The sequence below is a fragment of the Pipistrellus kuhlii genome, unplaced genomic scaffold, assembly GCF_014108245.1.
Source record: "Pipistrellus kuhlii isolate mPipKuh1 unplaced genomic scaffold, mPipKuh1.p scaffold_m20_p_40, whole genome shotgun sequence".
Lineage (NCBI taxonomy): Eukaryota > Metazoa > Chordata > Mammalia > Chiroptera > Vespertilionidae > Pipistrellus > Pipistrellus kuhlii.
Genome location: NW_023425541.1, coordinates 3,526,624 through 3,543,696, shown reverse-complemented (window position 1 = coordinate 3,543,696; position 17,073 = coordinate 3,526,624). Strand labels below are relative to the sequence as shown.

At 39.0% G+C, this 17,073-nt stretch overlaps 1 protein-coding gene across 16 annotated transcripts in view; it reads right to left on the bottom strand.

Moving 5' to 3' along the window:
* Positions 1-17,073, bottom strand: part of TAF1 (TATA-box binding protein associated factor 1) — a 103,429-nt gene that overhangs the window by 78,880 nt on the left and 7,476 nt on the right. For all 16 annotated transcript variants that reach the window (XR_004983307.2, XM_036411497.2, XM_036411503.2 and 13 more), the window contains 12 exons: positions 16,780-16,998; positions 16,219-16,426; positions 14,804-14,980; positions 14,317-14,444; positions 14,112-14,219; positions 13,819-13,992; positions 13,244-13,417; positions 12,938-13,042; positions 7,667-7,867; positions 7,364-7,505; positions 6,306-6,436; positions 5,555-5,635 (listed from right to left, as the gene is read on the bottom strand). Coding sequence is in view for 15 of the 16 variants with exons in the window: in XM_036411497.2 (XP_036267390.1) it covers positions 5,555-5,635; positions 6,306-6,436; positions 7,364-7,505; positions 7,667-7,867; positions 12,938-13,042; positions 13,244-13,417; positions 13,819-13,992; positions 14,112-14,219; positions 14,317-14,444; positions 14,804-14,980; positions 16,219-16,426; positions 16,780-16,998 (1,848 nt within the window). In the remaining variant the exon portion in view is untranslated. The remainder of the gene's footprint in view (positions 1-5,554; positions 5,636-6,305; positions 6,437-7,363; positions 7,506-7,666; positions 7,868-12,937; positions 13,043-13,243; positions 13,418-13,818; positions 13,993-14,111; positions 14,220-14,316; positions 14,445-14,803; positions 14,981-16,218; positions 16,427-16,779; positions 16,999-17,073) is intronic.

Sequence of the window (17,073 nt, the reverse complement as noted above, 5' to 3'; positions counted from 1 at the left end):
CGATGTTTCTAACTCTCTATCCCTCTCCCTTCCTCTCCGTAAAAAAAAAAAAATCAATAAAATATATATTTTAAAAAAAGACTCAATCTTGAAGGCCATGCAATAGAATCCTTAATTTCTGAAATTCTTAGACATCTAGTCATTTTTCACTCCAACCTCAAAGGAATAGTACATCAATACTTCTTTATTCATCGAATCACCTCATTTACAATCGTTCCCTCAGTTACTGATTGAGTATCTATCATATGCCAGCAGTATTTTTTCACGGACCTCATATTAGTGAGGAAGAGACAGTCAACCAACCAAATTCAACATTGTACGATCAGAGCTATGATAGGAAAGAAAAGTATTATCCTACAAAATAAAAGCCTAATATGCTAAGAGTCCATTTGACCCGTTGGTCATTCAACCAATCAAAGTGTAATATGCTAATGGATATGCTAAGGCCACTCAACTGCTTGCTATGATGTTCACTGACCAGCAGCGGGCAGATGCTCCAACTAGTAGGTTAGCTCGCTGCTGGGGTCCGGCAAATCCGGACTGAGTGAGACTGGCTGGACACTCCCATGGTCCCTCCCCGGCCCAGATTGTGCACCTGTGGGGTCCCTTGGCCTAGTTTGCACCCTCTGACATTCCAAAACCCCTCGGGGGATGTCATAGAGCTGGTTTCGGCCTAATCCTACAGGCCAAGCCAAGGGACCCCACTGGTGCATGAACTCATGTACAGGGCCTCTAGAATGTGCATAAAGAAGGGAAGGTTAATGATCTAATCTAAATGAAGGGTGAGAATCAGGGCAAGAGTTAGGCAAAGCTTCCAAGAGAATGTAACTTGTATATGAAGGTCAAATGGTAGGAGAGTGAAGAGAAAAATATTCTAAGCAGAGGCAGCAGTTACAAAAACCTGGAAGCCAACAAAAGAAATTTAGGGAAGTGATTGAGTTTTAGTATGTTTACAGCTTAGGGTACACAATGGATAATTACTGGAGATGAGAGGAAATTAGAGTTATGTACACAGCACAAGTCATAAAGATCTTTGTAAATTATGTTAAGGACTTCTTCCTGAAAGAAAAAAGGCCCCAAAAGATGTCTTTGGGCAAGAAAGCAATATGATGAATTTTTTGTTTTAAAAGATTATTCAACTTTTTAACAAATGTGTTAGATTTATTGGACATGCATTTACATGCAAAGAAGAACCTTAATCTATCCCATGTACGCTACCTAAACAAAAATTAATTCAAACATTAAGATATAAAACTTTTATAAGAAAATCTATATGATCTTTCTCAGATATAACATCAAACCTATGAGAAACAGAGGAAAAGACAGACAAATTAGTCTGCTACTCTTCATAAGACACTGTTAAGACAATTAAAAGAGCTACAGGCCCTTTCCAGGTAGATCAGTTGGTTACAGCATTGTCCCAATACACAAAGGTTGTGGGTTCAATCTCCAGTCAGGACATATACAAGAATCAACCAATGAATACATAAATAAGTAGATAAATCAATCCATGTTTCTCTCTCTCGCTCTCAAATCAATAATTTTTCTTTTTAATTTAAAGAAAGAACCACCGCCGAAACCGGTCTGGCTCAATGGATAGAGCGTTGTTGGCCTGCGGACTGAAAGGTCCCGGGTTCAATTCTGGTCAAGGACATGTGCCTTGGTTGCGGGTACATCCCCAGTAGGGGGTGTGCAAGAAGCAGCTGATTGATGATTCTCTCTCATCGATGTTTCTAACTCTCTATCCCTCTCTCTTCTTCTCTGTAAAAAATCAATAAAATATATTAAATTAAAAAAAAAAAGAAAAAGAAAAAAGAGAAAAAAAGAACCAAAATCAGGAGAAAATCTTTGTAATTCACATACCCGATAAAGGACTCAGAGCTCGAATACATAAAGAAATTTCAAAACTCAATAATAATAAAACAAGCAACTAATTAAAAATGGGCCCTAGCCGTTTTGGCTCAGTGGATAGAGCATCAGCCTGTGGGCCAGTGTCCTGGGTTCATTCTAGTCAAGGGCATATACCTTGGTTGCAGGGTCCTCCCCAGCCCAGACCCTGGTCAGGGAGTGTGCAGGAGGAAACCAATAGATGTGTCTCTCTCACATCCATGTTTTTCTCTGTCTCACCCCCTTCCATTCTCTCTAAAAATCAATGGAAAAAATATCCTTAGGCGAGGATTAAAAAATAAAAGATAAAAAAATGTGCTAAAAAGATGAAAAAACATTTGACCAAAAAAGACATCTGGATGATAAATAAGCACATGAAAAGAATCTCAACATCCATCCTTTGCTATTAGAGAAATATAAATTAAAAACACAACGAGAGACCATTTTACAATTTCTAAGAGGGACATAAAAAACACACAGAAAATAATAAGTGTTGATAAAGATGTAAAGAAATTGCAACTGTCAAACAGAGGTGGCAGGAATGAAAAATGGTGCAGCCACTTTGGAAAATAGTTTGGCAGTTCTTCCAAGAGTTAAACATAGAATTACCATGATACAGAAATTCCACAGACAAAAAGGAAACATGTCCACACAAAGATTTAGACATGAATATCAAAGCAGCTTTATTCATAATAGTCAAAAACTGGGAACAACCAAAATGTCCTTCCATGGTTTATTAAAGTATGGTACATCCACCCAGCCAGAGTGGCTCAGTGGTTGAACAGCAACCTATTAACTAGGAGGTAACAATTTGATTCCCACTCGGGGCACATGTCTGGGTTCCAGGCTCGATCCGCAGTGTGGGGAGAGCATGCAGGAGGCAGCCAATCAATGATTCTCTCTCATAATTGACATTTCTAGTTCGTGCTCGCTCTCTCTCCCTCTGTCCCTTCCTCTATGAAATCAACAAAAACATTTTTTTAAAATGAACCAGCGCTAGCCAGTTTAGCTCCATGGCTTGTGAGCTGAAGGGTCCCGGGTACAATTCTGGTCAAGGGCACATGCAGGAGGCAACCAATTGATGTGTTTCTCTCACATCAATATTTCTGTTTTTCCCTCTTTCTTTCACTCTCTAAAAATCAGTGAAAAAATATCCTTGGGTGAGTATTAAAAACAAAAAGATTCAAAGACCTAAATATAAGAACTAAATGCATAAAACTCTTAAAAAAGAAAACAGAGAAAATGTTTCATGACACTGGATTTGGCAATGATTTCTTGGATGTTGAATAAATATAAAATTATATAAATTTGACCATCAAAATTAAAAACATCTCTGCATCAAAGGACACAACAGAGTGAAAAGGCAACCTACAGAATGAAAGAAATTATTTGCTTGACACATCTAATGCAAGGTTAATATCCAGGAACATATAAAGAACTCCTAGTCCTGGCTGGTGTGGCTTAGTTTAGTGGGAGCATTACCCCATACACCAAAAGGTCACGGTTCAATTACTGATTAGGGCACATACCCAGGTTGTGAGTTTGACTCCCAGTGTAGACGGTATGGGAGACGACCAATCAATGTTTCTCTCTCTCTCTCTCTCTCTCTCTCTCTCTCTCTCTCTCTCTCTCTCTCTCCCCCCCTCCGGCACTCTCTCTAAAGATCAATTAAAAAAAAACTGCAATGAACAAAAAAACAAACAACCCAATTAAAAAATGGGCAAAGGATGTGAATAAACACTTCTTGAAAGACATACAAAAGGCCAGCAAGCACACCGAAACCTATTTGGCTCAGTGGATAGAGCCTGTGGACTGAAGGGTCCTGGGTTCGATTCCGGTCAAGGGCATGTATAATACCTTGGTTGTGGGCACATCCCCAGTGGGGGGTGTACAGGAGGCAGCTGATGGATGTTTCTCTCTCTCATCGATGTTTCTGTCTCTCTCCCTCTCTGTAAAAAAAAATCATTAAAAAAAAAAAAAAAAAAAAGGCCAGCAAGCACATGAAAAGATGCTCAACATCACTATTTATTATACAAATGTAAATCAAAACCCCAATGAGGCAGCTAGCAGGGGTCAGTGGTTCAGCATCGACCTATGTACCAGGAAATCTAGGTTTGATCCCCAATCAGGGCATATGCCCGGGTTGTGTCCTCAATTCCCAATGTGGGGCGTACAGGAAGCAGCGATCAATAATTCTCTCATCATTGATGTTTCTCTCTCTCCCTCTCCCTTTCACACCCATTAGGATGGCTATTATAAAAAAAAACAATAAAAAAACAATAACAAGTGCTGGCAAAAATGTGAAATAACTAAAAGTCCTATATATCATTGATAGGAATGTAAAATGGTACAGCTGCTTTGAAAAACAGTATGGATGTACATAAAAAAAACTAAAAATAGTACCATATGATTCAATAATACCACTTCTGGGTATATATGCAAAAGAATTGAAAGCAGTTTTTGAACAGATATTTGGACGCCCATGTTCATAGCAGAACTATTCACAATAACCATCAGATGTCCATCAATGGATGAATAAAGAAACAAAATGTAGCATGTATGTCAATATATACAATGAAATATTTAGCCTTAAAAAGAAAATTCTGATACAAACAAATCTTGAGGATATTATGCTACAGGAAATACACAGTCATATAAAAACCAAAACTGTATGATTCCACTTAGGTGAAGTACCTAAAGTAGTAACATTCATAGAGACAGAAAGTACAATGGTGGTTGCCAGGGGCTAGAGAAGGAAGGACTGGGAAGTTCTTGCTTAATGAAGACTAGAGTTTCAGTTTTATAAGATGAAGAGTTCACCCTGGCCAGTTTGGCTGTTAGTTGGGCATCATCCCATGCACCAGGAGGTTGCCGGTTTCATTCCAGGTCAAGGGCACATGCCCTGGTTGTGGCCTGGATCCCCGGTAGGAAGTATACAGGAGGCAGCTGATAGATGTACTCTCACATCAATGTTTCTCTCCCCCTTCCTCTCCCTCTCAAAATCTAAATTATTCTTTTAAAAAAATGAAGAGTTCTGGAGATTGGTTGTACAACAATGTAAATGTACTGACACTACTGAACTGTATATATAATACTTAGATTAAGATCGTAAATTTTGTATAACGTATATTTTAACACAATTAAAAAAAGAGGATGTATACTATATTATTTCATTTACCTAAAATTCTAGAAAATTAAAACTAATCTATAGTGACAGAAAGCAGATTAATAGTTGTCAGGGTATAAGGTGGAGAAAAGAGAGAAAAGGATTTCAAAGGGGCACTAAGATGAGAATTTCATAGGTATAAACATTAAAACACACCAAATAATATATTTTAAATATGTGCTCTTTAGTCAATGTGAATCATATCTCAATAAAGCTGCTTTTTAAAAGGATAAATGGGCGTCCTAGATGGTTTTGCTAACTGGCTAGAGTGTCGGCCTGCGGACTGAAGAGTCCTGGGTTCGATTCCAGTCAATGCCACATGCCTAGGTTGTGGGCTTGATCCCCAGTAGGGGGCGTGCAGGAGCCAGCTGATCAATGATTCCCTCTCATCACTAATTTTTCTAACTGTCTCCCTCTCCCTTCCTCTCTGAAATCAATAAAAATATATTTTTTAAAAAGGATAAATTGGGTGTACTAATAAAAATTAGTGTAAAGCCATACCTCATCATCAATCTTCATCTGGAAATCTTCCTCATTTTCTTCTTCTGGAGCAAAAAAGGACTTCTCACCATAGCCAGCATCCTGGAAGAGAAGACAAGTCCACCCATAAATCAATTAATAAGTTAAAAAACACAAGTTTCACTGAATACCAAGTACAGAATATCAAAGTCCAGTTTGCATACAGAATGAATTTTGCATAGTTTTTGCTGAATCGACCACCATTCTACATTCCTAGGCTATCAGAACATAAAGGAAGCTAAATAGAAATGCTCATTAACTCAGGGAAACTGAGTTTTACTATCCTACCTTAGCTAGATCTTGCCTATTTTGGCCTGGTAAGAATACTGTGCTTCCTCCCCCTCTCCCCATTTTATTCATTTATTTCTATTTCAATACTGTGCTTATATAAAACACGCGTAGCACTTGGAAGCTGTGGGAAACAACTGAGAAGTACTTTCCCTGCTTACATTCCTGTCTTATAAAGAATAAAGTTTAAAGTTACCACCCAATGGACGAGTAACCACTTTCAAGGCAAAACAATCTGCCCTAAATCCCTCATTAAGCCATCCCACCAATATTAGCTACACTATAGTTTTCTCCAGAACTGATACACCTCATACAGCTAGAATTTTGAAATAACTGGTAATAATCTAGTAACCATCATTTCTAAACCAGTGAAAATAGTCTTCATCCTCGTCTCTCTGAAAAAACACCCAGAAGCATAGGCAGTGCCCAAAAGGAAGATGTTCACCTTCAGTCGCTGCTCTGCAGCTATCATACTGTAATAAGCACAGCACTGTTCTGGAGACACCATAGCTCTGATCTCCTCTTCAGTTGGTAAACGAAAATCAGACTTCAGCACCCACCAATTTGAGTCCATCCCTAGAAAAGATAGAGAATAAGACTGTTCTGACTTCCAAAGACCCTTTTATTGACAGCAAACCAAGACTGAACCATGAACCAGGCAATGTCCTAGGAGGTACCAGGCCTAGCCAGTTAGCCTGGCTAGTTAACAAAATCCCTCCTGCTAATTTTCCTACATCTCATGTACGACATCCACCACCCTAGCTGGTTTGGCTCAGTGTTTGGAGCGTCGGCCCAAAGACTGAAGGTTCCCGGGTTCAATTCTGGTCAAGGACACAATTATACAAAATTTACTATCTTAATCTAAGTATATACAGTTCAGTAGTGTCAGTACATTTACATTGTTGCCAAGTCGATCCCTGGCCCTGGTTGGGGCTCGTGCAGGAGGCAATCAATTGATGTGTCTCTTTCACTTCAACGTTTCTGTCTCTCCCCCTCCCTTCTACTCTCTCTAAAAATCAATGGAGAAAACATCCTCGGATGAGGATGGACAACAACAAAAAGATATACACCGCCGGGACGGGTTTGGCTCAGTGGATAGAGCGTTGGACTGCGGACTGAAAGGTCCCAGGTTCGATTCCGGTCAAGGGCATGTACCTTGGTTGCAGGCACATCCCCAGTAGGGGGTGTGCAAGAGGCAGCTGATCGATGATTCTCTCTCATTGATGTTTCTAACTCTCTATCCCTCCCTCTCTTTTCCTCTCTGTAAAAAATCAATAAAATATATATTAAAAAAAAAAAGATATACACCACTTTGCATTTCCTAACAGGAAAAATCAAAATGCAATCCCAATTTCCATAAGTAAAAGATATGCTATTTCCTCCTTTTGATGACTATCAATTTCTATCGATTTTATTAGCCGTATGGTTATCCTTTAACTGAAAGCCCTAATTCTTTTTTTGGAAAGAAGCAGAGAGGACAAATAATCAATCACAACTGATGACCTGTGCGTTTGAAGTCAGCACAAAGCTTTAGCCTCTTCCGTATACTGCTTTCTGAATGAGAGGGAAAGGCTTTTTTTATATCTTCCATTCGGATTCGCCGTGGCCGATCTGCACTCTTCCAGAAGAGGCGGTAAATAAAAACCTACCCAACAAACCAAATATATTTTAGGTGGCAAAATAAAGAATAAAAGTTACCAGGGACCCTCCCTCTACACCCCTGTGTTTTGACTTTTACCGATGTGCCCCCAATACACATACTCTTTTATGTGTATCCTGATCCCCTCCTTATTCTATCCTTCTTACCTGGAGAAAATCTCGAATATGTGTATTGGCCCTTTTGGAGTTGGGCCCAGGAACTTCAAACAAGGGGCACTGCTGGCCAACCACAAAGATATCCACTAATTCCCGAATGTAGTAACCTTGCCTTGTCCGAATGATAAGGAAATCAGTTTCTGGCATCTTATGAAGATAAATTGGGGCACGAAAAAGATTGTTCTCAAATGCCTAACAAAAGTAAAAATACAAAAGTTATATATGTGTGTGTGTGTATGTGTATGTGTATGTATATGTATATACGTAGTGGCCAGATTATTATAATCTCTGAATGCATAATAATCTGGCCACTCAGTGTACTTATATATATAAGGGAAAGTTTGCAAATCTTGATATGCCAAGAGACCAGGAGATAGTGAACCCCAGCCTCTGGCTAGTAAGTACTCTGCTTCTTTTTAACTACCCACAATGCAGTTCTTACACATAGAAAACCTTATTTTAAAATCCCAACTCTGTGGTCAGTCTACACTGAGTGGCCAGATTATTATGTGTTCAGAGATCATAATAATCTGGCCACTCATTGTACACATACACACACACACACACACACACACACACACACACACACACCCAGGAAATTTAGTCAACTTATGATAAAGGAAAACCACAGTAATTTGCTCTCATCCCCATTCTGCCATCCACCCAGCAATATAAACAAATTATAATAAGGAACATCGAATTGAATTAAATAATTTCCTCCCACTGATTATTTTTAAGAATCAAGAGTGGGGAAACTAAAGGATTTAGATTCAAATTACATTGACTGCTCTGCTACTATTCACTGTAGGATGTCAGATTAAATTAGTATCTCTGAGCTTAATTTTCCTCATATACAAAACTGAGATATTGAAAAAGCCTAATACCTCACAGGATTGCTATGAAGATTACATATGAAAATCACTTTTAAAAACTAACAAGTACTATGCCAGCTACCCTAGACCCCAGCATAGACCCTGACATAATATAGGTGAGATTAAAACATTTATTAAATAAACTAGAGGCCTGTTGCACAATATTCGTGTAAGAATAGGCCTTCCTTCCCCTGGCTTCACCCCCAGCCGCCCAGGAGCTGGCACGTCCCCGCTCCTGGGCTGCCCAGAGCCAGCAAGTCCTCACTTCTGTCTGGAACACCACTCCAGTAGCTCCCTCCACCAACCCCTTCCCCTCATAGCAGGCTTTACAACACTCTGTGCATGCATATGCAAATTAGCCTCCACTTTGTTGGGTTAATTTGTATACACACTCTGATTGGCTGTGGGCATAATGGAGTGGTGGTTAATTTGCATGTTTCTCTTTTATTAGGTAAGATTTTTTTTTTAAACCAACAAAAACAACTAATGAAGTAGAAAGTGTGCTAGAAAAGACATTAAACATAAAAGACAAAAACATCTGACCTTAAAGTAGCAGCCAGATGGGAATCACCCGTTACAAAAAGCCTGTGATTCTAAGGAAAGACTTCTCAGAAAACCAGAAAAATGAACAGAAAGATCTTCAATAGATGGATGTGATAAGAAAATTCTCAATGTGAAATGTAGAGGAAAAAAACTATAGAAGATAAAAAAAAAAAAGTATCTTTAAAAAACTACAAAAGCCACAAATGAAGGGGATGGATTGATTAAAAATCTCAAAAGGAAATTACAAGGCTAGAATGCCAGGAACAATATAAAAATGACTAGAGACTCGGTGCACGAAAATTCCCAGGGGATCAGGCCTAACCTGGCAGTCAGACATCCCTCTGGCAGCCTCGAAGCCATTAGTCGGACATCCTTAGTGCTACCGTGGAGATGGGAATGGCTCACACCACAATCACTGCGCTGGCCAGCCATGAGCTGGCTTCTGGCTAAGCGGTGCTCCCGCTGTGGAAGTGCACTGACCACCAGGGGGCAGCTCCTGAACTGAACATCTGTTCCCTGGTGGTCAGTGCATGTCATAGCAACCGGTAATTTGCCTTTAGAGTCAATTTGCATATTAGCCTTTTATTATATAGGATACTCAAAATATGGTGGGAAATGGACTATAGATGTAAAAAAGAAAAAAAGGATTTGGCCAAAACCGGTTTGGCTCAGTGGTAGAGCATGGGTCTGCAGACTGAAAGGTCCCAGGTTCGATTCCGGTCAAGGGCATGTACCTTGGTTGCGGGCATATCCCTAGTAGGGGGTGTGCAAGAGACAGCTGATCGATGACACTCTCTCATTGATGTTTCTGACTCTCTATCCCTCTCTCTTCCTCTCTAAAAAATCAATAAGATATATTTTTTTAAAAAAGGATTTGGAGAGGCTTTAGAAAAATAAGCAATAATAACGAACTCAATACAAGAGTAGGGCAAGTGTTAAGGTTGTTAAGAAAAATGGAGTGGAGAAAAAAAGAAAAGTGCTGGAGGTTTCCTAACATGACACTTCCGCTTAATAAAATATGTAAAAGCTAGGTTACCAGGGAGATTCCAAGATGGCAGCATAGGTAAACACCTAAACTGCTGCCTCCCACAACAATTTCAAAACTACAACAAAAGATAAAACATCTATCACCCAAAACCATGGGAAAGCTGGCTGAGTGGAAGTTCTAGAACTAGAAACTAGAAGACAAAAGAGCGTTAAGGTGTGCACAAGTGCTGAAAAGCTGAGGTACGTAGGCACGCGAATCGGGCTGGCACGGGTGTCTGGGTGCGCTGCTTCGTTCAACCCGAAGGGAGACAAGCTCCTAATTACTCTGAACTCGTTTCTGGGGAAACACTGGGGACCCAAACTCCTACGGGGAGAAGCTGGACAGTCTGCCATCAGGTTGGAAAGTAAAGGTGACTTTCTTACAGTGGTGCACCCAGTAATCATTGTTTACTGTGCTGGGGTTCAGGGACTTGGAAATACAGAAACAGACTGCTGACTGGCAGCCATCGCTGTTTGCCATGCCCTAACCTAGTGAGTCCCTGAAACCTTGTCCCACACAATCTACAAACCCACCTAAGTTCCACACAGTGGCTTTTAAATATAAATGGCCTGCCCTATCGCAACTTAACCAAACCAACTGTAGCTCTAGTCAGACAGCTCCAAAACCTCCATACCCCAAGCAAAGAGGAGAAAACTAGTTCTTGCTATACCTCCTGCTGGGAAGCCTCAAGACAAAAGCTGACCTGCACCCCATTGGAAATCCAGAAGCTAGTGTATCTAGTGGTCAGTGTGAGATGACACCAGATTTAAATACTCACATCCAAGTGACACATTCAAGAGGCAGACTCAGTGAGCACCAAAGCACCACTGAAACAAGTCTTGCCCCATAAGCATGTCTCCAGCACAGCAGTTATTCCATTATAGACACAGCGGGTCCTCACAACCAATTGGCCTGAAGGTCAATACCTCCCAGTGATACCAACAACAATCAAGAATTAACTACAACAAGGCTGTACACACATCCACAAAGGGGTGCACCAAGAGTGTCCACCTCAGGTAACTAGGAGGCCTACCCACTGGGCCATATAGGACACCTAGCACACAAAGCCACCTTACCAACTCAGGAAAGCAGCGAAAATTCAGAGACAAAAAAAAAGATCACAAACAAAAAAATTGAGGAAAACAAACAACTGGATAGAGTTCAAAACCACGGTCATAAGGTTTTTCAATAATTTCCTAGAAAAGGCCGATAAATTTAACAGCTTTTAAATATAAATGGCCTGCCCTATCGTAACTTAACCAACTGCAGCTCTGGTCAGACAGCTCCAAACCTGCAGATCTTTTCCAGGTTTCATATCCTCAAGGATATGAAAAAGGACCAACTAGAAATTAAACATACACAGACTAAAATAAAAAATATTACACAGAGACCCAATAGCAGACTAGAGGAACACAAGAATCAAGTCAAAGATTTGAAATGCAAAGACGAAAAAACATTCAACCGGAAAAGAAAAAGAAAAAAGAATCCAAAAAGTTGAAGATAGTGGAAGAAGCCTCTGGGACAACTATAAACGTACCAACATCCGAATTATGGGGGTGCCAGAAGAAGAAAGAGAGCAAGATACTGAAACCTATTTGAAGAAACAACGACTGAAAACTTTTCCCACCTGGTGAAAGAAATAAACTTACAAGTCCAGGAGTGCACAGAACCCCAAACAAAAGGAATCCAAAGAGGGCCACACCAAGACACATCATAATTAAAATGCCAAGGGCAAAAGACAAAGAGAGAATATTTAAAGTAGCAAGAAAAAAACAGTTACCTACAAGTGAGTACCCATCTGATTGTCAGCTGATTTCTCAACAGAAACTATGCAGGCCAGACAGGAATGGCAAGAAATATCCAAAGTGATGAGTAGCAAGAACCTACAACCAAGATTACTCTACCCAGCAAAGCTATCACTCAGAATTGAAGGCCAGATAAAGAGCTTCACAGATAAGAAAAAGCTAAAGGAGTTCATCACCACCAAACCAGTATTATATGAAATGCTATAAGGTATTCTTTAAGAAAAGGAAGAAGATAAAAATTATGAACAACAAATACATATCTATCAACAAGTGAATCTAAAAATCAAGTGAATTAAAAATCTTGAGGAACAGAATAAACTGGTGAATATAATAGAATCAGGGGCATAGAATGGGAGTGGATTGATAATTCTCAGGGGGGAAGGGGTGTGGGGAGTACAGGAAGTTACTGGAGAAAAATCGAACACCTATGGATGAGGACAGTGGTGGGGAGGTAAGGGCGGAGGGTGAGGTGGCAACCAGGTGGAGGGGAGCTATTGGGGGGAGGGGGGGTGGCGAGAAACAATTGAAATAATCTGAACAATAAAGACTTATTAAATTAAAAAGCTAGGTTACCAGAGGGCCTCTCTACATCTATCAGGACAAAGAGGGGATTAAAAAAACAAACAAACAAACAACAAAAAAAGCGATTCACTATGTGGCTGAGGACTATAAGGTTCTGGTGTGGTTACAACTAACACAACTAAAACATACCAATTTGACACAAAATTAACCACAGTAAATTATCAGTCCAAGGTTGATTTCCCTATACCACCCAGATGCTTCTGGACTTCTTATCCAGTGGGTCTTTTCAAAAAACTATTTTTTTTCAAAAAACTATTCTAAATTTACCTTATGAATAGCATAATTAGAAGCCAGTTTTAATAAAAGATCAAAACACTATTTGGATTATAATGATCTTCCCCATATTTGGTGTGAAAGTAGTTATCTGAGCTTACTAGTTACTCATTTTGTCAATTTCCTTAGGTAAGAATTATAACAGGAAAAAATTTCTCACCTGCAGCAACTGGCCAGGATGGAGAGAGCCCAGGAAAGGAGAGGTATGACAGTAAACAGTTTCTCCATATTTACAATCTGGAGCCCCAGGATCTTTTCCAGGTTTCTATAAGAAACACAATAGACCCAGTCACTACCAAAGAATATAATCAATAAACCTGCAAAAATAATTCATGAACTTCAAAAGATACCATTCTTTGTTCTCAAGAAATTTATAGTATAAAAAATGCAAAATATATGTTCACAGATTATAACTAGATATTGAACTATAGTTGTATTAATAAAGATTTTCTGAACAGAGACTCACCCGCTTATAATAGTTTTTTATCTTGGTTGCCATGCCAACCTGCATCATTAACGGTCCATTTTCCTCACTGTATTCTGCTAGAATAAGATCTCCATCTTTGCCTGTGAGGTCCTGAGGGGTGCGCATAAAAAACATCTCTCCACCACCTGAAGCTTGCCTCTCTTGTTCTCTCATCTGCCCAGAACAAAGAGATATAGTCCAGCTCTTCATAAAATAGACATTGACATAGTTCATTTCAAGACAATTAACACCAAGAACAATTTACCTTGCCTTTTCAATTTCACTGAAAAGAAATTTCAAACGCATGAACATTTATTATCCCACATCCTAGATGCAAATGTTTTTATTTTGCTATGTTTTACCTATAACTATCTCTCTACAGATTTTGCTGAACCATTTTTGAAAGTTGCAGTCATCATGACACTTCACGCTTAAGTATTTTCACATACATCTCCTAAGAATAAGGATATTCTCCTAAATACTGAGCATTCTATCACATTTGAAAAAATAAACAATAATTCCCTAATATCATCTAATAGCCAGTCCATTTCCCCAATTAATACATTCAATCATACCTTAGCCTTCTTTTTTATGTGCTTTAGCAAGGGTTGGACTGAGTGAGGACCTGGCTGAGACAGTGCCCCAAAGGAGTACTTCTTCAGAGCTGGGCGATGGAATTGTCGGAGTTTGATGGGCCCCATATGGGTGGGAAAGAAGGGCTGCCGTAATTCCACAGCAGGAATTGAGTGCTAAGACAGAAAATACAAGGATTCAAATTAAAAACAACTCCAGCCCAGGCAAGATTGACTCATATGCCCCAATAAAACAAAGCAGTGGTTCCCATCATCCACAGAAAAAATGCTTTTACCTGAATAATATTTCCTCCAAAAGTGCCTCGAAGACCCTGTTGCTTGGGGTAGTAATATTCATCATTGGAGAGATTCCATGGATCTTTCACTTCTGGCTGAGACATGTTCTAATGACAGGACATCAAATAAACCTTAGTCAGACTTCCCTTCTCCGTTACTTTTCTTTGTTCTTCTAAATACTTACACCCTTTTCCCTTCACAGACCTGCTGTGGTTCCTCCTTGATGACTCCTGTTTTCCCTAAGAGAATTCGACTCTTCTTCAGAGATGATTCCTTTTTACTCTCCTTGGAGGGGGAGTTAGGTGTGGCTTCTTCCTTCTCATCAGGAATTTCTGAGGATGAAACAAAATCACTCTGGAGTTGCTCTCTCTGAAGATTCACCTTTCTACTGATGCCCTTGCAGTTCTGAACCAGATCTCTTACTCCACCCCAGAACATTTCTACTCCATGATTCACTCTAACCAAACTATAACCCATGACATATGAAAAGTACTACTTTCCAACATTTCTACCTTGTGTTTTCCCTAAACAATACATAAATATCAGAAACTGGCCACAACTTTGATCTCTCAAACTGCTATATAGAAGCTTCTAGATTTGACCTTCCCAAAACTTTTTATTCCTGCTCCTTGACATTAGCTGCAAGCTGTCAATTATGAAAGAGAAACATTGGTCCCTGTCAGTATCATACCCAAAATGAGATTCTCATCATTGGGATCAAGTGTTAAAACAGGAGGTTCCAACAGCCGGGGCATGGCCTGAGCATCCCAAATGATGTTGTCCTCCCAACGTCCATATACCAGTTCCTCATTGTCAATGGGAAAGATGGAGTACCAAGGCTTATCATCATCCAGAGTGGCTGTAAAACCTAGTCAAAACAGAACACTCAATAGCAGACAAAACATTTATGTTCCTTTCAATCATGATTCTAGCAAAGGGAAAAAGAGCAAATGTTAGTAAATCAAGTGACTGAAAAGTTACTTGTGGTACTGAACAGAAACAGCAGAGTATATTTCTCATTTTAATAAAATATTGCAGACAAAAAGTGTTCACTGTAGTATTTTTGTATTAGTCAAAACATTAATGACCAAATAAGGAACTGGTTAAATTATGGTAATAAATAATATGGTGAAATATGCTAACAATAATAGTAAATAAATTAGAAATATAATCATTTTTGGTAAATTATTAAAACATCCATATAAGAATACTATACAACCAATAAAGCATTTAGATAGAATGGAAAGAAGGAAAAAATTTTTCTTAGACTTAAAAATAAAAGACATTTTCCTCCATATTATAAAAGTAATCCAGGTTAATTAAGAAAAATTTATTAAAAAAAAAAAAAAGAAAAATTTAGAAACTATAGAAAGGTATAAAAAAGAAAACTGAAGTTTGTGATATTACAAACCAGAAATAACCACTATGTACCCCATAGTATATATTCTTTTAGTCAGCTTTCCACATTTATATAGGTTTTTTTTTTCATTTACACAAACAGGATATTCAATATATTACTTCAAATTTTTTCCATTTAAAATGAGCTTCCCATGTCATTAAACATTTTTGTGAAGAACTTTGAATGACAAAGAATATTTATGTTAAGAGAAAAGCACAGCATACAAAACTATACCTACAGAGATAAGTTTACCTATATACATGCACAGAAAACAGAAAATCGAAAACAAAATACACCAAAAAGTTAAAAGGTAATCATCTCTGGATAGGATTACCAGTGATTTTTGATACTGTATTGCATTTTCAAAGTTTTCTACATGGCATACGATTTTTGTGCATATTTAAGGAGAGAAAAAGCAAATTCTAGAATGGTAAAGGCAAAGGGGCTTTGGAAACAAAAATAAACTATAAAGATAAAGAATTATTATAGTTCAGAAAGATCTTTAACTTCCAAGTGTTTTTCACATTTTTCTAATGGTGATTCCCATCCTAGCTTATTAGTATAAAAAAACTATTACAGACCAGAATCAGAGTTCAGATCCAAAACATTTCACTATACCTCAGCAGCAGCAAAGCTCACAGCTAAGCCCACTTAGGATTATTGAGATGCAGGGCAGTGTGCTGGACACAGCTGGCAAGGAAGCATACCTTGCTGAACATTGTAAGCCATGGCATTTCTAGTCATGCTGGAAGGAAGCCAGCCTGCCAGGCTTGCACGCTGAGGTTTTGTCCCTTTGTGTTTGACATCCTCCCCATCCCAGATGATATCATCCTCCCAATGCAGTTGTGTCACCATCAGGAAGTTTTCATCAGCCAGAAGATCAGCGCCACTGCTTTCCTCAAATTTCCTAAAGTCCTGTAGAAGCAGGAAAGGAACAACAAATTCCTGAATGGTCATGGGTCAAAGTTCCCACTCCAAATCCCACATCAAATACATCAAATATGGACCTTGACTTGAAAGAAAAACCTGATAATGAAGGGGTATCTGCCTCTTCATACTCCTAGTCTAATATACCACTCATTTCACAAACAGAATTCTTACAATGGGGCCTATTTGCCAGGGTTATATACCATACCAAGCAAAAGGCTTAGACACATAAATTTCCCACCAAAGAAACCCTACCCAGTATCTTCCCAATTGAAAAGTAAAGTAAAACTGATAGGACCTTCGTTACCCTGATTCTTTTATTACACACTAGTGTTGCTTACCTCTATCATTCTACCTTTTATCACAGGTTCGTGTTCCATCTTTCTCAGTTTGAAGCCATAATCAAACCCACTGCCATCTTCAGGGACACCCAGCATATCATACCACAGTCGGGCAGGCCCATAACGCCACTCAGCTACTCTTGGTTTGGTATCTGTCACTTTATCTATATCTCCAGTAGACTGGGAAAACTTGGACTCCACAGGAGCCATCATTGTGATCTGCAACAGAAGAAGTAAAAGGGGAAGAGGCTTTCCTAACCACAGGTGTCCTAAGAGGAGTCATAAGGATACTTC